At 43.8% G+C, this 25,541-nt stretch overlaps 1 protein-coding gene across 1 annotated transcript in view; it reads left to right on the top strand.

Moving 5' to 3' along the window:
- The window catches only part of LOC114645134 (inactive phospholipid phosphatase 7), a 33,653-nt gene extending 9,172 nt beyond the window's left edge, over window positions 1-24,481 (top strand). The window contains exon 2 of the mRNA XM_051932321.1: window positions 23,602-24,481. Coding sequence (XP_051788281.1) covers window positions 23,602-23,993 — 392 coding nt within the window. The 3' untranslated portion in view covers window positions 23,994-24,481. The remainder of the gene's footprint in view (window positions 1-23,601) is intronic.
- The last annotated feature ends 1,060 nt before the right edge of the window (window positions 24,482-25,541 follow it).

Raw genomic sequence — 25,541 nt, 5'->3', positions numbered from 1 at the left:
GCCTATTTTTATCAACACCAGTTTAAATTTTTGCATTCTTGTCTTTCCTTTTTTGTTTGGCTGCCAATTCACGTAAAGTTGAATTCACATAAATTTAGTCTGCCTTAACGTCTTACTAAAGAACCACTGACCTGCTCTGACACCCTGACCAGGTCACTTTGTCTGTCAGTGCTTCAACTGAACTTCTCCAGTCCAAGTTTTGTCATAAGGACAAGTATGACTATAACTCAGACACCGCCAAGAGTGGCAGCCTTTTCAGCAGCTCCGTGTACGACTTTATTTTTCTACCTTTTATTTTTCTCTTTTCTTTTTATTATTTTTTATTAATCACTCCTATCACTTTCTTTTATGTGGATTCGTTCCCTGGACACTTTTACAACGTGGACATGGATTTTTACACGCCGAGACTCGTCTATTCAAGTAGTATTACTTTTTGTCTGCAGAGGGTAAAGACCTATAAATACCTAAGAGTGCAGCTGGATGATAAATTGGACTGGACTGCCAATACTGATTCTCTGGGCAAGAGAGGACAAAGCCGGCTATACTTCTATAGAAGACTGGCGTCCTTCAACTTCTGCAATAAGATGCTGCAGATGTTCTATCAGACGGTTGTGGTGCGCGCCTATTCAAGTACTCAACTTCGAGCGCTGAGAACAAATGCCAGTGCCGGTGTGGTTCCATATTTACCTGACGAGGTAAGAAGGCGGTATAGTGGCAGCAGAGCAGGCACTAAGCTAAAAATGAAGCGGCTTGCGAGAAAGTGGCGTTTCAAGCCTTCAGTGCCTTCTGTGATTCTGGGGAATGTAAACTCAATCTCAAATAAGATCGACGAACTGGCTGCGCTGGTGAAAAATGTCAGGACCTACAGAGAATGCAGTTTGTTGTGTTTTTGCGAAAACTGGCTAAATAACACCATCCTAGATGCCAACGTGGAGCTACCCGGGTTTAGCACAGTTAGAGCGGACAGAGATGCAAGTACCTGTGGGAAGCACAAAGGAGGAGGACTCGCTCTCTATGTTAATACACGGTGGTGTAACTCTGGACATGTTAATGTCAAAATCTCCACTTGCTGCAGGGACATCGAACTGTTGGCCGTAAGTTTACGTCCCTACTACTTGCCCAGAGAGTTTGGACATGTCATTGTTGTCATCGTGTACATACCTCCTCGGGCGGACAAGGAGTCAGCGAGTGACATCATCCATCCTGCTGTTGCTAAGTTACAAACGCAGCACCCTGAGGCGCTTGTGCTAATCGCTGGAGACTTTAACCATGTGACGCTGGACAAAACATTACCTGCATTCTCCCAGTATGTGGACTGTAACACCCGGGGAAATAAGACTATTGATTTACTGTATGCAAACGTTAAATAATAATAATAATAAATTTTATTTATATTGCACTTTATATTTTAGCAATCGCTTGGGAAAGCAGATCATAACCTGGTTCTGCTTCAGTCTCACTATAAACCAAAAGTGAGAGTCCTACCTGTAACCACACGATCATTCAGGAAGTGGACTCCGGAGGCTGAGAATACTCTGAGAGAATGTTTTGGAACTACAGACTGGGATATCCTGCAGGGATCTCATAGTGAGAACATTGAGGAAGTTGTTGACTGCACTACTGACTACATCAGCTTCTGTATGGACATTGTAGTTCCAGTAAGAACAGTACGCTGCTATGCTAACAACAAGCCATGGATTACAAGTGACATCAAGGGCCTTTTGAACCAGAAGAAAAGGGCTTTTAAAGACGGTGATCAGCATGAGCTCAAGCGCGTGCAGAAGGAACTCGGAGTCCAGCTCAGGGCGGCGAAGGAGCAGTACAGGAGAAAACTGGAGCAGAAGTTGCAGAATAACAGCATGAAGGAAGTGTGGGATGGGATGAAAATCATCATTGGCTGCAGCTCGAAGCGGGGTACCACCATCGAGAGAGACGTGAAGAGAGCAAACCAGATGAACAACTTCTTTAACATGTTTGACCACCCTAACCCACTCTCACACTCACCTCAGAGTACTGCACCCTCCACACATCCTTCTGCTGATACCAGCATAGGAAAGACATCCCCACCCATAATTACAACAGCACAAGTGAGCAGAGAGCTGAGGAGACTTCGTGCCAGCAAAGCAGCGGGTCCAGATGGAGTATCGCCACGACTGCTGAAGGTCTGTGCATCGGAGCTGGGGGGTCCTCTACAGCGCATCTTCAACCTGAGCCTGGAACAGGGGAGAGTCCCGAGGCTTTGGAAAACATCTTGTATCACCCCAGTCCCAAAGGTATCACGTCCTAGTGAGCTGAATGACTTTCGGCCTGTTGCTCTGACATCACATGTGATGAAGACCATGGAGAGGCTGCTGCTTCACCACCTTAGGCCACAGGTTCAACACGCCCTTGACGCTCTGCAGTTTGCATATCAGGAGAAGGTTTGAGCAGAGGATGCCATCATCTATATGCTACACCGATCCCTCTCACACTTGGACAGAGGCAGTGGTGCTGTAAGAATTATGTTTCTAGACTTCTCTAACGCCTTCAACACAATCCAACCTCTGCTCCTTAGGGACAAGCTGACAGAGATGGGATTATATTCATACCTAGTGGCATGGATCGTGGACTATCTTAAAGACAGACCTCAGTATGTGCGTCTTGGGAACTGCACGTCTGACATTGTGGTCAGCAACACAGGAGCGCCACAGGGGACTGTACTTTCTCCGGTCCTGTTCAGCCGATATACATCGGACTTCCAATACAACTCTGAGTCCTGCCATGTGCAAAAGTTCGTTGATGACACTGCTATCGTGGGCTGCATCAGGAATGGGCTGGAGGAGGAGTATAGGGACCTAATCAATGACTTTGTTAAATGGTGCGACTCAAACCACCTACACCTGAACACCAGCAAAACCAAAGAGCTGGTGGTGGATTTTAGGAGGCCCAGACCCCTCATAGACCCAGTGATCATCAAAGGTGACTGTGTGCAGATGGTGCAGACCTATAAATATCTGGGAGTGCAGCAAAAAATGTGAATTTCCCATTGGGATTAATAAAGTATCTATCTATCTTTAGGCTGACTATTCAATTCTCCAGTTGTCCTTTGGCTCTCTAGTCCTGTGCTTGGCTCGGCAATTCTAAATACTGATGCTGTGCCCCTGTGTGCCATACTTGGTCGGCCTATATAAATGAGTCCATAACAGTGGGCACAAAGAACAGTGACATTAAACTTAATAAAACATAGTATAACATGTGAGAAGACAGATGTACCCACTACGGTCACCGGACGCGTGTTCAATTACACATTAGGGGAGATACAAGACTGATACCCGCTACAGACCTCGGTCAACAGTATGATCGAATGTTACTAGAAATGATGTTCACCAAAGGATACGTGAAATGCTAAAATGTCAGAAACAGACCAGTCTGCTAGCCTGAGGGGATACAGGTGGGCTGAGATGAAGGGCTATTAACAGGCCGGCATAGCCTGGAATGAAAGGGACTGGTAGTATTTGTGACACCCCTTCCACATCCAGGAGGAAGGCCTGGGCTAGAATGGGGGCTGTGATTGGACGAGTGAGTTGTGCCAGAAGAGGACTGGTATGAAATAGATAGATATAGATACTTTATTAATCCCAAGGGGAAATTCATATACTCCAGCAGCAGCATACTGATAAAAACAATATTAAAGAGTGACTATGAATATAACTTTGAATAATGTTAACGTTTACACCCCCCCCCAACCCCCCCCCCCCCCGGATGGAATTGAAGAGTCGCATAGTGTGGCGGAGGAACGATCTCCTCAGTCTGTCAGTGGAGCAGGACGGTGACAGCGGTCTGTCACTGAAGCTGCTCCTCTGTCTGGAGATGATCCTGTTCAGTGGATGCAGTGGATTCTCCATGATTGACAGGAGTCTGCTCAGCGCCTGTCGCTCTGCCACAGATGTCAAACTGTCCAGCTCCGTGCCTACAATAGAGCCTGCCTTCCTCACCAGTTTATCCAGGCGTGAGGCGTCCTTCTTCTTTATGCTGCCTCCCCAGCACACCACCGTGTAGAAGAGGGCGCTCGCCACAACCGTCTGATAGAAGATCTGCAACATTTAATTGTAGATGTTGAAGGATGCCAGCCTTCTAAGGAAGTATAGTCGGCTCTGTCCTCTCTTGCACAGAGCATCAGTATTGGCAGTCCAGTCCAATTTATCATCCAGCTTCACTCCCAGGTATTTATAGGTCTGCACCCTCTGCACACAGTCACCTCTGATGATCACGGGGTCCATGAGGGGCCTGGGCCTCCTAAAATCCACCACCAGCTCCTTGGTTTTGCTGGTGTTCAGGTGTAGGTGGTTTGAGTCGCACCATGTAACAAAGTCCTTGATTAGGTTCCTATACTCCTCCTCCTGCCCATTCCTGATGCAGCCCACGATAGCAGTGTCGTCAGTGAACTTTTGCACGTGGCAGGACTCCAAGTTGTATTGGAAGTCTGATGTATATAGGCTGAACAGGGCCAGAGAAAGTACAGTCCTCTGCGGCGCTCCTGTGTTGCTGACCACAATGTCACACCTGCAGTTCCCAAGACGCACATACTGAGGTCTGTCTGTAAGAGAGTCCATGATCTGTGCCACCAGGTATGAGTCTACTCCCACCTCTGTCAGCTTGTCCTTAAGGAGCAGAGGTTGGATGGTGTTGAAGGCGCTAGAGAAATAGAAAGAGGGAGTTAGCTTATCCTATTGGTCGGGGAAGTACATTAAGGAAGCTGGATTACAATAAAGACCGTGTAATCATAAGGGGGTGTCACTGAGCCCCCAAAACCAAAAACACAATAATGCCCAAACACAATTCTGGCTCATAACAAAGATATTTATTCTCCTTCCTTACAGAAACACCAGCCACCGTGCACAAATACAAAATCTCTCCTTCCACCTCCGGCAGAGTTTTGCCCGCTGTGATTCAATCAAGTGAGGCTACGGACTTTCTTTTGACTCCGACCAGGGAACTGTTTCTCTTGTCACACCAGGGCAGTCATCACCTGGCAGCGCCCTCTGGCGGTACCCAAAGACCCCGATAGGACTGTGTTTCCAGACCCCAATTGCCATTCCACCCTACGGGTGTTCTAATCAGCCCTGGTCAACTCTGCCACCTGTCGTGTGGGGAAAATGAACTGTTCCCAGTATGTCCATTTGCCCAATCCATCCATTATGACTCCTGTCTAGGTAAGAATTCATCCTTTATCCCGGCCAGGATGCCAGTCCTTCCTCCATGGCACTTACAACAAGTAACAAAGAAACCCAGTGTGTGTGTCTCTCTCTCTCTCTCTCTCTGCCATTTTCCATCCACAGAGGAGAAGACCACCTCTCTTAGCGGCAATATTCAAAGGCCATGCTGGATCAAGGGCCAGGCCAAACCAGGGATGATTCAATAAGACAGCCAGCCACCTGGTAGTCTATTACCAGGTTGCATTATTTTGCCAACACTAACATTTGTACATCGTGGATTGTTTAGAGCCTAATATCTTTGTGGACCTGGAGAAAGCAAATGACAGGGTGACAAGAGAGGAGCTGTGGTATTGTATGAGGAAGTCGGGAGTGGCAGAGAAGTACGTAAGAGTGTTGTGATAGTACGTAATCTATTGTGAATTTCAAATTGGGATTAATAAAGTATCTATCTATCTATCTATCTATCTATCTATCTATCTATCTACAGGATATTTACGAGGGAAGTGTGACTGTGGTGAGGTCTGTGGTAGGAGTGATGGAGGTGGGATTACATCAGGGATCTGCTCTGAGCCCTTTCTTATCTCCAATGGTGATGGACAGGTGGACAGACGAGATTAGACAATAATCCCCGTGGACTGAGATGTTTGCTGATGACATTGTGATCTGTAGTGGGAGTAGAGTGCGGGTTGAGGAGACCCTGGAGAGGTGGAGATCTGCTCTAGAGAGAAGAGGAATGAAGGTCAGTAGGACCACCACAACAGAATACATGTATGTGAATGAGAGGAAGGTCAGTTGAATGGTGAGGATGCAGGGAGTAGAGTTGGCAAAGATGGAGGAGTTTAAATACTTGGGATCAACAGTACAGAGTAATGGGAATTGTGGAAGAGAAGTGAAGAAGAGAGTGCAGACAGGGTGGAGAAGAGTGTCAGGAGTGATTTGTGACAGACAGGTATCAGCAAGAGTGAAAGGGAAGGTCTACAGGACGGTAGTGAGACCAGCTATGTTATATGGGCTGGAGACGGTGGCACTGACCAGAAAGCAGGAGGCAGAGCTGAAGGTGGCAGAGTTAAAGATGCTAATATTTGCATTGGGTGTGACAAGGATGGACAGGATTAGAAATGAGGACTTTAGAGGGTCAGCTCAGGTTGGACAGTTGGCAGACAAAGTCAGAGAGGTGAGATTGCGTTGGTTTGTACATGTGCAGAGGAGAGATGCTGGGTATATTGGGAGAAGGATGCTAAGGATAGAGCTGCCAGGCAAGAGAAAAAGAGGAAGGCCTAAGAGAAGGTTTATGGATGTGGTGAGAGAGGACATGCAGGTGATGGGTGTGACAGAGCAAGATGACGAGGACAGGAAGAGATGGAAGAAGATGATCCGCTGTGGTAACCCCTAACAGGAGCAGTCGGAAGAGGATCTATAGGGTGGTCCAGATCTAACTATGCAACTTTTAATGCAATGCAATAATAGCATAATTAGATCTGGACCACCCTGTATAATACATTGATATAAAACAAAGTGTAACATGAGGGCTAATGTAGGAATTTGGGGGACATTTTGTTAAGGTCTGCATAACAAAGAGTATAAAGTGGAGAATAGGGGTCACTCTAGGACCCTAACATGACAAACCAAAGTTGTCTGAGATGATGATCCACTGTAGAAGGGTACTTTTATAAAATAAAATTTGACAGCCTGTTGTACATTTTACATCTGCATTACTGATTACCCGCATTTCATAAAGCGGTCCTGCAGAACCAGCAAGGCCACGGTGGTCTCCGAGATGACTGGAGTTGCCATATTTTGGGTTTTCAGCCTGGGTTGCAGTATTCACACAGCTACTGAGTTCAAGTCAATATGAAAAATCAAATTCATTTACTTCACATTGCAGCCCCTGATTTTAATACAAAGCGAGGATTCTTTCTTTTTCTGCCTAAATGCCTATACTCCGTGTGGCACCAGGTGTAAACCCACAGCGTCACAGTAATCAGAGTAAAACCTCCGACACAGGGCTGTGAAGTCCTTCAAGTTCAGATTGGCCTCCTTGACGTGAAGCAGGATGCCCCTCATGGCTCGGGAGGGGGGGGGGGGTCAAGTTGAATTCACGTGATATGGCGCTCGTTCTGACCGACCCTCCAACTGACTGACGGCAGCAGGTTCTCCTGCGTTTGGCCTGCTGCACATCTTCAGTGTAAGACGACACCAGCTGATGAGTCATCTCTCAAAGTTTAAAGGTGACTGCTTACTTGACACTGGCAGAGAGAAAATTAAGACGAGAAGCCAGGCTCCTGTGAGAGTTGTAGGAGAGAGCCCACCGTGAAAAACTGAGAGACACATCCATACAGATGTGGCGAAAAAGGAGGATCGTCCACAGGGGTTAGCGATGAAATCGAGGAAGACACGCAGTGCAGAACTAGAAACTGTGTGCTTAAAGTAGAACACGGAGTAAAATCATTGCCGTAGTGATAATGTCACCACATCCGCTGTCCCCTCACTTTTGAAAAATATGAACAAGAGGACAGTGCCAATGTATTCTCCAATTAGAGTGCATCTCACATTTTTGGAGAACTCCAATTGCGCAATTTCTGGACTCTTCATTTAAATAATACATGTGCCCGGCATGGACCCAAGTCTTGGAGCTTTAAAAACAAAATCAGAATATTGTAAGAGTAAAGTATGAGGTCTCTAACATAAAATATCTAAATATGAGCTCTCGTCCTAGGTTAAAGTTACTCCTCAGAAAAATAATTCAGCCATTTCATTGTAACAGAAAATGGCCTACAGAGTGTCCTTAGCACAGAAAAAGTAAAAGGAGCCGCAAGTTCACAGGCTTATTAAGTCTTAGCCAGCTTGAGGTCACCGTAAGTAATCACCTTCTCATTAACATTAGCAGTGCACCAACCGTAGGAACGTATTTTGCAATGCATGCAGTAATAAAATGTATTGTATTTGTCATTCCAACACATGGCGCATTCCAAACGTTTGTAGTAATAAAATGCAACGCCTATGTCTCTGTTTTATGCCATTTTGGAGCGCTGTATTAGTCCCCATCGTCTTCGGAGGTCAGAGCTCAGGATCAGCCATTTGGTAAAAGCAGTGTTTAATGTTTGTGATGCGCCATCTGTTGAAATGACAAATGCAATGCATTTTATTACTAGAAATGTTGGTGATGTGACAGCTTTTGGAATGACAAAGACATAGCAAGCGGACAGACACACAGACACTTATCCTTTTATTAGGATGGATAGCTGTGCTACCCATCTAAGCTGACTTGTGATCTAAGTAATCACCGTACACCTCCACATTAACATTAGTAGTGCACCATCTGTTGGAATGTTTTTTTAAATACATGTAATAATAAAATTCATTGCATTTGTCATTCCAACAGATGGCGCATTATAAACATTTGTAGTACTAAAATGCCTTCATCTCTGTTATATGCCATTTGGTGTGGGATTTGTAAAAGCAGTGTTCATGTTTGTGATGCACTATTTGTTGGAATGGCAAATGCAATGCACTTTATTACTACAAATAGGATATAGCGGGTTGGATAATGGATGGATGGATGTTGGTGATGTGCCATTCTTTGGAATAACAGAGACATAGCAACCGGATAGACACACGGATGCACAGACACTTACCGTTTTATTAAGGTGGATAGCTGTACTGCCTGTCTAAGTAATCACCATACACCTCCACATTAACGTTAGTAGTGCACCATCTGTTGGAATGTTTTTTTTAATACATGCAAAAATGCATTGCATTTGTGGGCGGCACGGTGGTGCAGTGGTAGCGCTGCTGCCTCGCAGTTAGGAGACCTGGGTTCACTTCCCGGGTCCTCCCTGCGTGGAGTTTGCATGTTCTCCCCGTGTCTGTGTGGGTTTCCTTCCACGGTCCAAAGACATGCAAGTTAGGTGCATTGGCGATCCGAAATTGCCCCTAGTGTGTGCTTGGTGTGTGAGTGTGTGTGCCCTGCAGTGGGCTGGCGCCCTGCCCTTGGTTGTTTCCTGCCTTGTGTTGTCTGGGATTGGCTTCGGCAGACCCCCGTGACCCTGTAGTTGGGATATAGCGGGTTGGATACTGGATGGATGGATGGATTGCATTTGTCATTCCAACAGATGGTGCATTACAAACATTTGTAGTACTAAAATGCCTTCATCTCTGTTATATGCCATTTGGTGTGGGATTTGTAAAAGCAGTGTTCATGTTTGTGATGCACCATCTGTTGGAATGGAAAATGCATTGCACTTTAGTACTACAAATGTTGGTGATGTGCTATTCTTTGGAATGACAGAGACATATCATGTCCATTTAGCTGTGCTGCCTGTCTGAGTCAGGTAGAGATCTAAGTAATCGCCGTACACTTTAGCAGTGCAGTGTATTTTGTAATGCATGAAGTTATAGAATGCTTTCCGTTTGTCATTCTAACAGATGGAGCATCATAAACATTTGTAGTAATAAAATGCACTACTATGAATGTTTGTGATGCACCATCTGCTGGAATAACTTATGTAATGCATACCGTATGTTTCTGTTAAATGTCATTTTGTACAAATGGGTCTAACTACAGCCTGCAATAGGTATGACGTAGATTACATAATGCCAACAACATCACGGAATGCCCACAACGTCAGTCACAAAATGCCCTCTGAGTCAGGTATCCATCCCACAATCCTAATCTTAACCATAGTGTAACCGGGTATTTGATGGGTGTTTCGTGACCGACATTGTGAGCACTGTGTGATGGTGGGGTATTATGTGACTCACCTCACAGGTATTATGGCCTGCAGTTACACTCTGTTGTGATTTGTTACGGGATTCATAAGAGTAGTGTTAATGTTTGTGATGCACCATCTGTTGGAATGACTAATGCAATGCATAAGTCTGTGTTATATCCCATTTGGCAGAGATGGGTCTAACTGCAGCCTGTAATAGTGTGTGACGTAGGTTACATAATGCCCACAACTTCATGGAACACCTGCAGTGTCAGTCACTGATATCATGAGGAAAAAGATACTCTGGTCTCATGAGATAAGAACTGACTCTCTGGGCAGAACTCCAAATGCTATGTTTGGTGAAGACATGATTGTCACAGCATCAAGATATATGGGTGCTTCTCAGCGGCAGGGACAGGGAGACCTCAGAATTGAAGGAAGGGTGAATTCAGCCAAATACAGAGAGCTCCTTGAAGACAACCAGCCGTCAGACTGTGGTGACGGTTCACCTGCCAGCATGACAATGACCTGAAGCATATTGCCACGGCAACGCTGGGGTGGCTTCAGGACAAATGTATTAAGTGTCTTTGAGTGGCCCCACCAAAGTCCAGACTTGAACCCCCGTTTACGGGTGCTTCGCATCCAATGTAATGAAAGTTGAGAGTATCAGCCAGGAAGAATGAGATGGACTGCCCAAATCCAGGTGTGCAAAGCTTGTAGAGACTTACTTAGAAGACTCAAAGGTGAAACTGCTGCCAAAGGGATGTGTAGAAAATACTGAATGAAGTGTCTGAATACTTCTAGGACCAAGAAATTTCTGGTTTTCAGTTTCAATAGATTTGCAAACCTTTCTTAAACATGTTTTCATTTGTCATTAGGGGTTACTGCATGCAGATTAATAGGCAAAAATGCCAAATGTATCCGTTCCAAACTAAATCTACAGCACAATAAAGTGTGCAGTGGAGGGGACTGCAGACTTTCCGAATCTGCTCTAAAATGGCATTGCACGTGAAAATGAGGATGGCATTGAAGTAAGATGCAAAAAATTCAGAAGTGCCAAAATAACAATTTAGAAAGAAAACAAAGCCGGAAATAAATTTGTGATTTCCCCCTCCAAACGCAATTCCATATAAAAAATAACAAACGTAGAAAATCTTGTAAAGTAAACAATACCGATCAGAAGAATCCATCCATCCATTATCCAACCCGCTATATCCCAACTACAGGGTCACAGGGGGGTCTGCTGGAGCCAATCCCAGCCAACACAGGGCACAAGGCAGGAACAAACCCCGGGCAGGGTGCCAGCCCACCGCAGGGCACACACACCAAGCACACACTAGGGACAATTTAGGATCGCCAATGCACCTAACCTGCATGTCTTTGGACTGTGGGAGGAAACCCACGCAGACACGGGGAGAACATGCAAACTCCACACAGGGAGGACCCAGGGAGCGAACCCAGGTCTCCTAACTGCGAGGCAGCAGCGCTACCACTGCGCCACCATGCCGCCGATCAGAAGAATACTATCCCAAAATGGTCTGCCATATTTAAACTTGCCCAGCCGTAGTCCTGGCACTGGAGTAAGAAAAGCAGCCGACATTAGTGAGCCTTGACATGCAGACAGTGAGTCCCTGAGGCAAGCTGTATAGAATGAGACCCAAAAGCTGGACTAGTGAAGAGCCCAATATTTGAAGGGAGACGTGTCCAGGGCCGTCTTAACGCATGGGCATGCTGGGCAGTTGCCCGGGGGCCCCTACAAGCATAGTGGCCCACGTATTTTTGTTTCTGTTTTGCTATCAAAACCGGGGCCCCAATGCTCTACTTTGCCCAGGGGCCTATGATGCTGTTAAGACATCCCTGGACGTGTTTAGTGAGGATCTTTAAATACATTTTTCTATCATTCATAGACGTCCATTTTTGAAAAACGGCCAAAAAAACGAAACGAAGTAAGACTACGTTTGCATTACCAGGCTGAAGTGACTCAAATCTGATTGTTTTTGCCTCGATTTGACACAAGTTGGATGTTACCAGGGCTGAAATCCAAGTCACTTTCAGAAGTGGTCATAGATCGGATACGTGTCCGGTTTTCTGAACGCCGTCCTCATCAGCTAGCACCGGCAGTGCAGCAAAAACAACAATCAATGGTGGAGAGTCACAGCTGTGACAACAGTCAGGGCTCCACCATTGCCAGCTCCTTTCTAGTACCCACACATCTCTTGGCACAGCAGAGCCAGCAATAGCTGCAAAAACAGTAAAAGCGAGATGTTGGGTTTTTTACTGCCTTCTCAGATTTAATCACAAGAAGTCCAACTCAGTCAGGGTCTCAAACTCCAACCAGTTGCTTAATCAGTTGCTGAGTCTTGTCGTTAATTAAACTCGTTCTTTAATTCCGTGGTTTGTAGCTGCTCTCATGGTGCATTAGCAGACATTTCTGAAATTATTGATATTCTCTTTTCTAAGAGCGCCATTAAAATGCTTTGTGGCCCTGAGCAGAGCAACATTCCTGACACCTTCATCGTTATTTATTTTCAGATATCGTATGATGGACACCAGTTGTTTTGGTTCATTTTGTATCTCATTATTGTTTGGCTTCTAATTAAGGAAAAAAGAAACAATTAAGGGGTCTGAATCTTCAAGAGCAAGTCAATTCAAATGAGTTCAAAAGAAGTTAATTAGCAGCAAAAACAGGTCACACAATAAGAAAAAAGGGTTAGAGTGAAAACCTGCAGCCACGGTGGTCCTCCAGGACCGGAGTTGGCAAGCCCTGCTTTAGCTGGTTGGATACTGGATGGATGGATGGATTGCATTTGTCATTCCAACAGATGGCGCATTACAAACATTTGTAGTACTAAAATGCCTTCATCTGTTATATGCAATTTGGTGTGGGATTTGTAAAAGCAGTGTTCACGTTTGTTCCAACAGATGGTTTGTGATGCACCATCTGTTGGAATGGCAAATGCAATGCACTTTATTACTGCCCTTGGTTGTTTCCTGCCTTGTGTTGTCTGGGATTGGCTTCAGCAGACCCCCGTGACCCTGTAGTTGGGATATAGCGGGTTGGATACTGGATGGATGGATGGATTGCATTTGTCATTCCAACAGATGGCGCATTACAAACATTTGTAGTACTAAAATGCCTTCATCTCTGTTATATGCCATTTGGAGTGGGATTTGTAAAAGCAGTGTTCATGTTTGCGATGCACCATCTGTTGGAATGGCAAATGCAATGCACTTTATTACTACAAATGTTAGTGATGTGCCATTCTTTGGAATGACAGAGACATATCATGTCCATTTAGCTGTGCTGCCTGTCTGAGTCAGGTAGAGATCTAAGTAATCACCGTACACTTTAGCAGTGCAGTGTATTTTGTAATGCATGAAGTTTTAGAATGCTTTCCGTTTGTCTGGCCGTTTGTCACCTATCTTGGCCAATGTTCCCAAGCATCAGTTTAAATTGCAGTAGACAACCCGCACACGGGGAGACCTGTCAGACATTAGGAACATGACTGCAACTAAAAATATCTGATCTGCCACAAACCCAACTTTGAACACCAGCCTGGCTGAGCCATGACACCCACAATAACACAATGGGAGCGTCGATCATGCTGATCAAGCATGGAAATTCTACCCTGTCATGTTCAAGCAACAGAAGGAATGTCGTTACCTGAAAACTGCACAAAGAACACGCTCGTACGGTCCCGCTTGCTCCATAGGGCTCTGTGTCGATGTTTCAAATCCCATCACGTGAAGCGTATTAAATCTGCGCAGCAGTGGTCACTCGACAGACCTCTCTTAAGGTATTTATGTTGAAACTTTCGGATTTTCATGTTTCTGTTCATTACGTTTTTTTCTAGTGGATAAAAATTCTACGTTTTTTTGGCTTGTTTTTCTGGGGGTTAACATAATGCAAAGGAAGCTACTGAGGAGTCCTGTTTATTTGAGAGTAGCCCGTCTGTGCGTTTTATTTTTTTTGCCCTTATCCAGAGATGGGCTTTGACAGAATATACTGGAAGGTCCCAAGTCCATCTACTCCACTTTGGGAAACTGTCCCTGTAAACTGTAAAGCGGGCAGCCCAATTTCAGGCGGAGTCCTCAGGGTATTTCATGAACGTGCATCCTACAGCACTGAACCACAGCCGGATGTCAGGGGCTTTTTTCAGATAAAGGTGAACGTTTCCAATAGGAAGGTGTTGAGAACGGATGTGAGGAAAGGAGTGCGGTGACAAAGTGAGGACAGCAGGGCCAGGTGACAACACTTGGAATGAGGAAGGAAAAGTGGGGTTTAGGAGAACGAGGCCGTGAGGCAGGAGGGTCCGGACCACACTTGGGCGTGAAGGAGGAAGAGGAGGCCGCAGCATCACTGACTATTCGTGGCAGAGCAGACCCCAAATACTAGCAGACCAGGTGCCGTTCCTTCACTGCACTGGATGGCGGGATTGACAGATAAATAAAAACTGCAGAATTTACAGCTAAAGTAACCCCCAGTAGACAACCCTGGACAGCAGCAGAAAATGCATTCAGCATTTAGTGAAGACATCCATCATCAAAAACACTTCCGCACAACAGAAGGAATTGGCAAGCGGAGAGCTGAGGCCTTTGCTAAAAAAGATCCCACTAAGTAGTTCATCAGAAAATTGAGCACTCGCCCTAAAATGCGGCCCTCCATTCATTTCGTAATTAAATGTATCCCGTGTGACTGGGATTAATGTATAATGGATGACATTTTTAAAGGCAAGCTGTTACGCACTGACAGAAACAATTTATTTTTATACACAATATTGTAAAAAAATAAACCACACTTTGCATACTACACAGCGCGGGCTTAAATCGATAAGAATGTGATCGGTTATGGGGTGGTGGCACGCACGTCTACATTGTTAGCAAACTGCAATTTGAGTTATCTGGCAGGGATACGGCATGCAATGTCAGTGTGGAAGATGGTGGAGAGTGTCTTCTCTAAGGTGGAACCTCCAGAAATATCGTGTGTCCAGATATGTCCAAGGAAGACTTGGTGCAGCCAACCGGACCACCCTGTTTAATGCTCTGGCAAACGAAAATAAGAGGGGGACACGGAGCCACATCAGCAAAAAACACTTTGGCTCGTTGGCCACATGAATTGACTTAAGTAGCTTCTCCTCTGAAGCGCTCGTCTTGGGCAGATCATCCTTCTCTGGACAGTCCACGTCTGAGAAAGACGCCCCCTACTGGGCACACCCGCAGTTATAGGACATGTGTGTGTGTGTGTGTGTGTACATATATACAGTGCATCCGGAAAGTATTCACAGCGCATCACTTTTTCCACATTTTGTTATGTTACAGCCTTATTCCAAAATGGATTAAATTCATTTTTTCCTCAGAATTCTACACACAACACCCCATAATGACAACATGAAAAAAGTTTACTTGAGGTTTTTGCTGTGGAGATGTTTTTCAGTGGCAGGAACTGGGAGACCAGTCAGGATAAAGGGAAAGATGACTGCAGCAATGTACAGAGACATCCTGGATGAAAACCTGCTCCAGAGCGCTCTTGACCTCAGACTGGGGTGACGGTTCATCTTTCAGCAGGACAACGACCCTAAGCACACAGCCAAGATATCAAAGGAGTGGCTTCAGGACAACTCTGTGAATGTCCTTGAGTGGCCCAGCCAGAGCCCAGACTTGAATCCGATTGAACATCTCTGGAGAGATCTTAACATGGCTGTGCACCGACGCTTCCCATCCAACCTGATGGAGCTTGAGAGGTGCTGCAAAGAGGAATGGGCAAAACTGGCCAAGGATAGGTGTGCCAAGCTTGTGGCATCATATTCAAAAAGACTTGAGGCTGGAATTGCTGCCAAAGGGGCATCGACAAAGTATTGAGCAAAGGCTGTGAATACTTATGGACATGGGATTTCTCCGTTTTTTACTTTTAATAAATTTGCAAAAACCTCAAGTAAACTTTTTTCACGTTGTCATTATGGGGTGTTGTGTGTAGAATTCTGAGGAAAAAACTGAATTTAATCCATTTTGGAATAAGGCTGTAACATAACAAAATGTGGAAAAAGTGATGTGCTGTGAATACTTTCTGGATGCACTATATATACATCATAAATCCAGCATATGCAAACTTAAGAAGAACATGTTCATAATAAATAAACTGTACACCCAATACCCCCCTTACTGATCACACTGACTTAGCCACCTCCCCCTCCCCCTACGTAATTTTTTGCTATATATCTAAGTCTAAGCATTATCCTCTGATGAAGACCCTTGGCAGGGGTTGAAAGCTCAGGAATAAAAACTACTTTTTGATACGTGATTCATTTTTCTCCCTCTGGATCTCCAGCTGCAAATATGCAAACCGTATCACAGACCTTCTCTTCCATATTTACTGTATATATGTATATTGTGAGCTGGCCAAGCACAGGTCAAAACAAGACAAGTGAAAATTAGTTGGGACACCAGCCAGGTTGTCCCATTTAATCCTCTGCTCTTCTTTAACTTAAACAAGCGCCTTCTGGCAACAACTAGCATAACCCCATAAGGCAAAACACAAAAGAAAATAAGGGCTCAGGTTAGCCGACGTAACAAAAAAGAGGTCTCCTATAGGGCTCTGACTTGGCAGGTATCAGTCCTCAAAAGACTGCTCATTGGAAGCAGTTGAGCTTTTTATAACGGGAGGACCGGAAGGGGTGGAGCTAATTTCCTTCATTGAGTGGCTTCTTGGAGCTGCGGGGATAAAAGGAAATGACACAGTTAGTGACAGAGCCCCTCTCGCCCCAGAGGGTTACCACCTGCTTCAAGGAGCCAGCAAGGAGATTCTCGGACACACGTGTGACAATATATATCTATCTATCTAACATTATATATATATATATATATATATATTATAGATGGATAGATATATTATATAAATAGATAGATAGATGTATCTATCCATCTATATATATATATATATACTGTATATACTCGCATTTAAGTTCTCCCACAGATAAGTCGGAGCTTGATTTTACCGTATAATTTCTATTGGTCCAAGAGATTATGATATGCTGACACCCACCTGAGAGAGTAACCACTGAGCACACTGCCTTTTTTTTTCAGTGTATTGTCACTACGTGCCCACACGGTGATACCCAAACTGTTCTGAAGAGACGTTTGCACTGTTTTGTGTTTTTTGTATCTCACACCCTCATACACCTTTATCGTAAGAGCATCCCTAGAAATCTAATTTAGCCATCATTATTATGCAAAAAAATTACCATAAATTGTTTTGTTACTTCTCTTGCATGCTTGATATGTGAATTCATGTCATGGAAGAAAACAATTGGCAGGTCATCCATCTATCTATCTATCTATCTATCTATCTATCTATCTATCTATCTATCTATCTATCTATCTATCTATCTATCTATCTATCTATCTATCTATCTATCTATCTATCTATCTATCTATCTATCTATCTATCTATCTATCTATCTATCTATCTATCTATCTATCTATCTATCTATCTATCTATCTATCTATCTATCTATCTATCTATCTATCTATCTATCTATCTATCTATCTATCTATATATATATATATATATATATATATATATATATATATATATATATATATATATATATATATATATATATATATATATATATTCACGGCATTCGTAGTCTGAATCACAATCTGATTGTATGGGTGGTTACCTACCAGGTAACGCTTGTGGTTGGTCAGGAAGTCGGCTAACATCCACCATGGTGCCCTCTTTCAGTTGCGAGAAGCAGATCATAGAATGGTTAAAATAGTTTTACTGTCAAATAATGCAAAGAGTACGCGACACGTGTTTCGCCGTAATTCTGGGCTCATCAGGCGTACACACTCACTGCACTCCCTCTTGGGAATCGAACCTCGGACGTCAGCGCTAGAGGCGAAGCCCCTAACGTTGCGCCACGGCATGTGGTTCGTTCATTTGAAAGCATGTAGATCGGGGTAATTACATTCACGGCATTCGTAGTCTGAATCACAATCTGATTGTATGGGTGGTTACCTACCAGGTAACGCTTGTGGTTGGTCAGGAAGTCGGCTAACATCCACCATGGTGCCCTCTTTCAGTTGCGAGAAGCAGATCATAGAATGGTTGAAATAGTTTTACTGTCAAATAATGCAAAGAGTACGCGACACGTGTTTCGCCGTAATTCTGGGCTCATCAGGCGTACACACTCACTGCACTCCCTCTTGGGAATCGAACCTCGGACGTCAGCGCTAGAGGCGAAGCCCCTAACGTTGCGCCACGGCGTGTGGTTCGTTCATTTGAAAGCATGTAGATCGGGGTAATTACATTCACGGCATTCGTAGTCTGAATCACAATCTGATTGTATGGGTGGTTACCTACCAGGTAACGCTTGTGGCTGGTCAGCAAGTCGGCTAACATCCGCCACGATGCCCTCAGTTGTGAGAAGCAGATCATAGAATGGTTGAAATAGTTTATTGTCAAATAATACAAAGAGTACGCGACACGTGTGTATGCCTGATGAGCCCAGAATTAGGGAGAAACACGTGTCGCGTATTCTTTGCATTATTTGATAGTAAACTATTTCAACCATATATATATATCTAGATATCCATCCATTTTCCAACCCACTGAATCCGAACACAGGGTCACGGGGGTCTGCTGGATCCAATCCCAGCCAACACAGGGCACGAACCAATCCTGGGCAGGGTGCCAACCCACCGCAGATATCTAGATATATATAAAATCATGTTACCCATGTGTGTCAGAGGAACACCTCCGAGACTCCTCACAGGTATTTAGTACCCCGCAAGGGCAAGAGGAGGCGCTGCTGATGACAGACATGTCTTTTTCTTTTCCATCTTCAGCCCATAGAAGACACCCTCTTAGGGTAACTAACCATGCCCCTCCCTGTAGATCTGGTATAAAAGGGAGACGAGACCCCCCCAAATGCCTGTGTCTCATTTGGATCCAAACCTGTGAGAAGGATGGAGCTCCAGAGAGCATTTTTTTTTTTTTTTTTGCCATAATCATTGAGGTGATTGTCTGTTTAATTCAGCGCCATTGAGTGCCTGCTTATATTGAATTAAAGGGGCGACCTGGTTGACACCCCAGCTGTTTGCAAGGACTGAGAATCTTTCTTTTACCCGTCTACAATATACAGTATATGTATGATTTTTTTTTTTCTTTTATTGAAAATGCATTTTTATTGTGGGTTTTGCTCAGTAAAAAATGCATTTAGTTAGTACAATAAAGTGCCACTCTAAATTTACTTTGGAGTTAGGAACAAATCTATTTCCACTGAGAAGGATCCACTAAATTGTTACAGAAGGACTTGGACAGCATACAGGGTTAAGCAGATTATGTTGGAAAATGAAATTTAATGAAAGCAAATGTAAAGAATTATGTGCAAAAATGTTACACAGCGAGAGGATTGAAACTTGAAAGTAAAGATAATACAATTTTTTTAATTCAAAAATAACTAACACAAACTGCTAGTTGATATGTAACACACGGTACCAGATGTAATTAAAAAAAAATCTGAACAACAAAAAAAATCAAAATAGAAAAATTTTAAAAAGTCAAAAAAAAAAAAACAACAGTAAATAATTAATAACACATTGAAACAAAAGCAAAAAAATCAACAGTGCCTTCCTGACAAAAGTAACCCCACAATACGCGATACCAACGGCTTTCAGGCGGCACGTCCGCTCCATTTTTTTGAATGAAGACCCCGGTGAGGATGCACGTCGGCACTTTCTTGCTGTCCACTGCTCGTTTCTCACAGCATCACCTCAGTCCGCCAGTCAAAGGATGCATAAGATGGCAGGAAAGAGTCAGCAACAAAAGGTGAGCAATAAAAACAAAAAAAAAAACCTAACACCACTGGCGCTGGCACCATTTATCCATCTGTCACAACTCACAGCCCAGAACTGGCTGGCAAGTTCCATACTAGAAAAATGACCAATTTATCTTTGCTGTGTTTTTTTTTTAAGAAGTGCTTCTAATCTAATTAGAAAATGGAAAGGAAATGAGTGGAAAAGGGCAACATGAATATTTTGTTACACCCTTTGGACTGACAAATGCACCTGCTACCTTTCGGTCATTTGTTAGCAATGTATTTTATTACATTTTTGCTGCTTTCTTTGTGTACAATAATTTTTCTATTGTGTGGGAGATGAGGGTACCTAAATATTGATACATATATTGGAATGTTCCTTTTTAGTGGATACCTACAGCCCTAGTTGCACCAACCTGCCAAATTTCAAATAGTGAGTGAGGAAGTCAGCATTGCTTTTTATATATAGTGGCCACCGGGGGCGCTGCAGATCCCCAAACACCCAGCACAGACAGACTGTGGGCACAAGTCAAGGGAATTTACTGGTGTGAAACACTTCCAGTAAGCACTTCCAACAACACCAAGTGCACAGTATGAAGCAAAAGCAGCATACAGCAATTCTCCTTGTCTTTGTCATTTCTTCATCTCTCTCTCTCCTTCCTCCACACCTCACATAAGCTTTGTCCTCCTTCCTCCTGACTCAAGCTCCCCGAACAGTGGCTGGCAGCTCCTTTTAAGTAATCCATGGAAGTACTTACAGTGGCCCAAAGGCTTGGCTTGGGAGCCCTACAAAATAGGGCTTACTGGTCCCCACAGCACCCCCTGGCAGCACCCATACAACCCAATAGGACTCTGTTGAAGAACTCTAAATCCCATGATGCCCTGTGGGAATCTGTGACATCTCCACAACCCAGGGGGGCTGCAAACTGCCAGTCCAGGGGAGATAATACTCTGTGAATGCTATCTCCCCTGGTTCTTCCTGGCTGATGGAGTGCTGGCCAGGCAAGGCTCCTAGCAAATCCCTCACACTAATATATATGTGTATATATATAATAATATGTGTATGTGTGTGTGTGCATGTGTGTGTGTGTGTGTGTGTGTATATATATATATATATATATATATATATATATATATATATATATATATACAGTAATCCCTCCTCCATCGCGGGGGTTGCGTTCCAGAGCCACCCGTGAAATAAGAAAATCCTCGAAGTAGAAACCATATGTTTATATGGTTATTTTTAGAATGTCATGCTTGGGTCACAGATTTGCACAGAAACACAGGAGGTTGTAGAGAGACAGGAACGTTATTCAAACACTGCAAACAAACATTTGTCTCTTTTTCAAAAGTTTAAACTGTGCTCCATGACAAGACAGAGATGACAGTTCTGTCTCACAATTAAAAGAATGCAAACATATCTTCCTCTTCAAAGGAGTGCGTGTCAGGAGCACAGAATGTCACATAGATAGAGAAAACAATCTCTAGCAAACAAATCAATAGGGCTGTTTGGCTTTTAAGTATGCGAAGCACCGCGGCACAAAGCTGTTGAAGGCGGCAGCTCACACCCCCTCCGTCAGGAGCAGAGAAAGAGAGAGAGAGAGAGAGACAGAGTTTGTTTTTCAAGCACAAATCAATACGTGCCCTTCGAGCTTTTAAGTATGTGAAGCACCGTGCAGCATGTCGTTTCAGGAAGCAGCTGCACAAAAGATAGCAACGTGAAGATAATCTTTCAGCATTTTTAGACGAGCGTCCGTATCGTCTAGGTGTGCGAACAGCCCCTCTGCTCAATCCCCATACGTCAGGATCAGAGATAGTCAGCGCAAGAGAGAGAGAGAAAGAAAAGTAAGTTGGGTAGCTTCTCAGCCATCTGCCAATAGCGTCCCTTGTATGAAATCAACTGGGCAAACCAACTGAGGAAGCATGTACCAGAAATTAAAAGACCCATTGTCCGCAGAAATCCGCGAACCAGCAAAAAATCCACGATATATATTTAAATATGCTTACATATAAAATCCGCGATGGAGTGAAGCCGCGAAAGGCGAAGCGTGATATAGCGAGGGATCACTGTATATGTTTATTTATATATATATATATATATATATATGTATATATATATATGTATGTATATATATGTATGTATATATATATATATATATATATATATATATATATATATATATATATATATATGTTTATATACAGTAACAGGAAAGAAATTGGGAACCCCTCTCAGCCTGCATAATAATTGACTCTCCTTTCAACAAAAAAAATTAACTGTGGTACGTCTTTCATTTCCTAGGAACATCTGAGTACTGCTGTGTTTTCCAAACAAAGCTTTTAGTGAAGCAGTATTTAGTTGTATGAAATTAAATCAAATGTGAAAAGCTGGCTGTGCACAAATGTGGATCCCCTTGTCATTGTGCTGATTTGAATGCCTGTCACTGCTCAATGCTGATTATTTACAACACCAAATTGGTTGGATGAGCTCGTTACGCCTTGAACTTCATAGACAGGTGTGTCCAATCATGAGATGTAAAGGGATTTAAGGTGGTCAATTACAAGTTGTGCTTCCGTTTGACTCTCAATTGTCTGGGTGCCCCCTGGTGGTGGCCATGGGCCCCAGCAGGGTTGAGCTTCCAAGCTCCAATTCCGTGGTCCCAATACAAACCAGGGGAGCTGCCCTCTCGTCTCTCGTGTCCCAGGGGAGATATCACCTCTCTCACTGTCCTTCCATCTTCCTGGAGATTACCACAGTGTGTATATATATATATATATATATATATATATATATATATATACACAGTGTATATGTATACAGTATATATAAAATGTAACTACAAGTGGGCGTTACTGAGCCCCAAACCACAGACGCAATATGTCCCAGAGACACTTTCGACTCAAATACATGGTATTCATTTAGCTTCCACACTTTTTCTTCGCAAGATCACCAGCAAAACTTCCCATTCAGTTTGTTCTTCTTCCTCCAAAAGAGTGTTGCCCACTGCTTCCCAATTCTGACTCAACTAAAGTGAAGCAGCAGGCTTTCTTTCAAAGTCGACCCGGGAACTGCTTCTGGTTATGCAGAAACCAGAACCCTCTGGCTGTCCTCAAAGATCCTGAAAGGGCTGCGTTTCTGGACTCCAATTTCCCATGCCACCCTGTGGGTGTCCTAATCAGATTCAGCCCCAAGGAACACTGCCACCTGCTACGTGGGGGAATGGCCTGCTCCTGGTAAGCCCACTTGCTTGGTCCTTCCATTATGGCCTCCTGGCTGGGTATGAAATCTCCCTTTATACTGTCACCTACTATATATAATATATATACTATACAGTATATACTATATATAGTATATATACTAGGGGGCTCGGCCCCCTGCTCGCTTTGCTCACCAACCACTATGCACTAGCCACTTCACAAATCTGCCACTCACGTATGGGAAAGCAGATGTACAATTTAAACGGATTGTTATTTTCATGGAAATTGTTACATATGCATAACAGACCTAACTATATATATATATATATATATATATATATATATATATATATATATATATATATATATATATAGCACTTTGAGTACTGAGAAAAGCACTATATAAATGTAATGAATTATTATTAGTATTATATATATATATATATATATATATATATAACACATGGAGTAAGCTATCAAGTAGACATTAGGACTTTAGGGACTTTCAGAATTTGATGTGATGTTATTTTAGTAGAATGAAGTGGAGATGCCTGGTGAGCTTTATTGGGATGAATGGCCTGTCCTCGTCCAGACTCTTCTAATATTCCAATAATTATCTTGTATAAACATTCATTTTTTTCTTTCCCCATTTTCTTTTTCTTTTTTTTTTTGCAGCACTGATCTTGGACATTATGACAGTGGCTGGTTTGCAGAAGCTGGTGAAGCGCAAGGGCCCTCTAGATATGACCCACAGCTTTATGGACTACATTGCCATGGATATGTATGCCTTCCCCGCGGCCCATGCCAGCCGAGCAGCTATGGTGTCAAAGTTCCTCCTCAACCACCTCGTCCTGGCTGTGCCCTTGCGTATCCTCCTAGTCCTGTGGGCCTTCCTGGTGGGCACTTCCCGGATTGTTTTGGGCAAGCACCACCTGACGGACGTCTTCTGTGGCTTTGCGCTGGGCTTCCTCCATTACAACTTGGTGGAGATGGTGTGGCTCTCGTCCAATACCTGCCAGACACTTCTGTCCATCTGGACACTGAGCTGGAGTCCACTTTTTAAATGAGACGGCTCAGTCTGCCCTTTGTATTTGTATTTGCAGAAGTTCTTTTTTTAAAAAAAAAATAATAATAAGTCTCCTTGCGGAAGCGGATGGGTTTGTTTTTGTGGAATCTGTGATGGGCAGTTTTGTTTTTTTTTTTTCTCTTCTTGGCAGTTCATAGACGAAGCTTTTTATGTAAGGAGACATGTCCGCCCAAGTGTGGAATCTCTTTGACTGTGATAGAGTGACTAGAGCATCCTTGACAAAAATGCATGGCATTGAGGGCCACTGGCGTCCACTGGTGTCGTTGGCAAAGAAAATGAGGGATTTCTGGTGCCGTCGCGGCCCTGTGTGCTTTAAGCAGCAGAGTGCAAAGCCATGAAACACAAGAACTTGTAGGCTCTTGCATGTCTTCTTTTACATGTGTCTCTTGCTGAACCTGGAGTGAGAAAGGTTAGATTTTTGTAAGAATATGTAAAAATAAAAATTTACTACTGATAATGAGTAACAAAGACATGTCATGTAAGATGATTTAAGGAGAACGTTTACATTGGGAAAGAAGAGCCCTTCATGTTTCAGATTTTCCATTGTAACCTGTAGGTGGCACCACTGAGCCCCTAAACCCTCCCAACACACCCACACAAATGCAAGTCCCGGGTTCAAATAACAATTTAATTTAGCAAATACAGGTAATGTGTAAATACAGCCCAGCCACAACCCCTCTTATTCTCTTTTTTTCCTTTCCTTTCACTCCTCCAGTTGAGTGTTGTCCAGCTCGACTCCAACTCCCTGGATGTGGTTGAGTGGTTTCCTTTATGCCCGATCCAGGAGTACTTCCGGTGTTACTGCACTGCAGGCTGGAAGCACTTCCGGGTCAGGCAGATGTTTCTTAAAGTGGGGATGGCCTGTCAGTACAGCTCCCCCTGGTGGCACCCATGAAACACAGCAGGGATATCTAATGGGGTTGCAGCTTACAGAATGCCCAGTGGGTATCCATGCAGGCACCATAGCCCAGGAAGACTGCCACTGATTGTATTGGGGGAGCAAATAATCCATGAGATTAAACTGGTAAGGAGCCTTGAACCATCCCAGCCAGAAGAGCAGCCCATGCCTGGTGTCCATGACACCATTCACTTTAGGTGGGACCAAGGGGGTGAACTGTTAAGATTGTCATTTATATGGATTGATCACACAACGTGATAAATGAAATAAAGCTCAATTTGTTCTTTAGCAGAATCGATCGAGGAATGAGATTCGTGTAAACTTGTTTGGTTTATCCTTTCCCCTCAAGTGAAGAAACCCTCAGAAACCTGTCCAGTAAGACACATCAAGAGACGAGACACATGGACTCCAAAGGCCACACCACAATTTTCAGTCGTAGCCATCGTTTACATAATCATATCGTGCTGGGGACAGTCGCGTAACGTGACCAGCCCGGTGACTCATTCCGACGAGTCCTAGATGCGGGAGGGTGAAAGAAGGGACTCGTCGTTGTTAGAGTAGATTAATTTGTATTTAAGCCTGGCTGATCCAGAAATGAACTGTACGGTAATCTGACCGTTGAGTGTGTTT

This window comes from Erpetoichthys calabaricus, chromosome 9, assembly GCF_900747795.2.
Source record: "Erpetoichthys calabaricus chromosome 9, fErpCal1.3, whole genome shotgun sequence".
Lineage (NCBI taxonomy): Eukaryota > Metazoa > Chordata > Cladistia > Polypteriformes > Polypteridae > Erpetoichthys > Erpetoichthys calabaricus.
The sequence above is the reverse complement of the archived record's forward strand: the minus strand, read 5'-3'. Positions and strand labels throughout refer to the sequence as shown.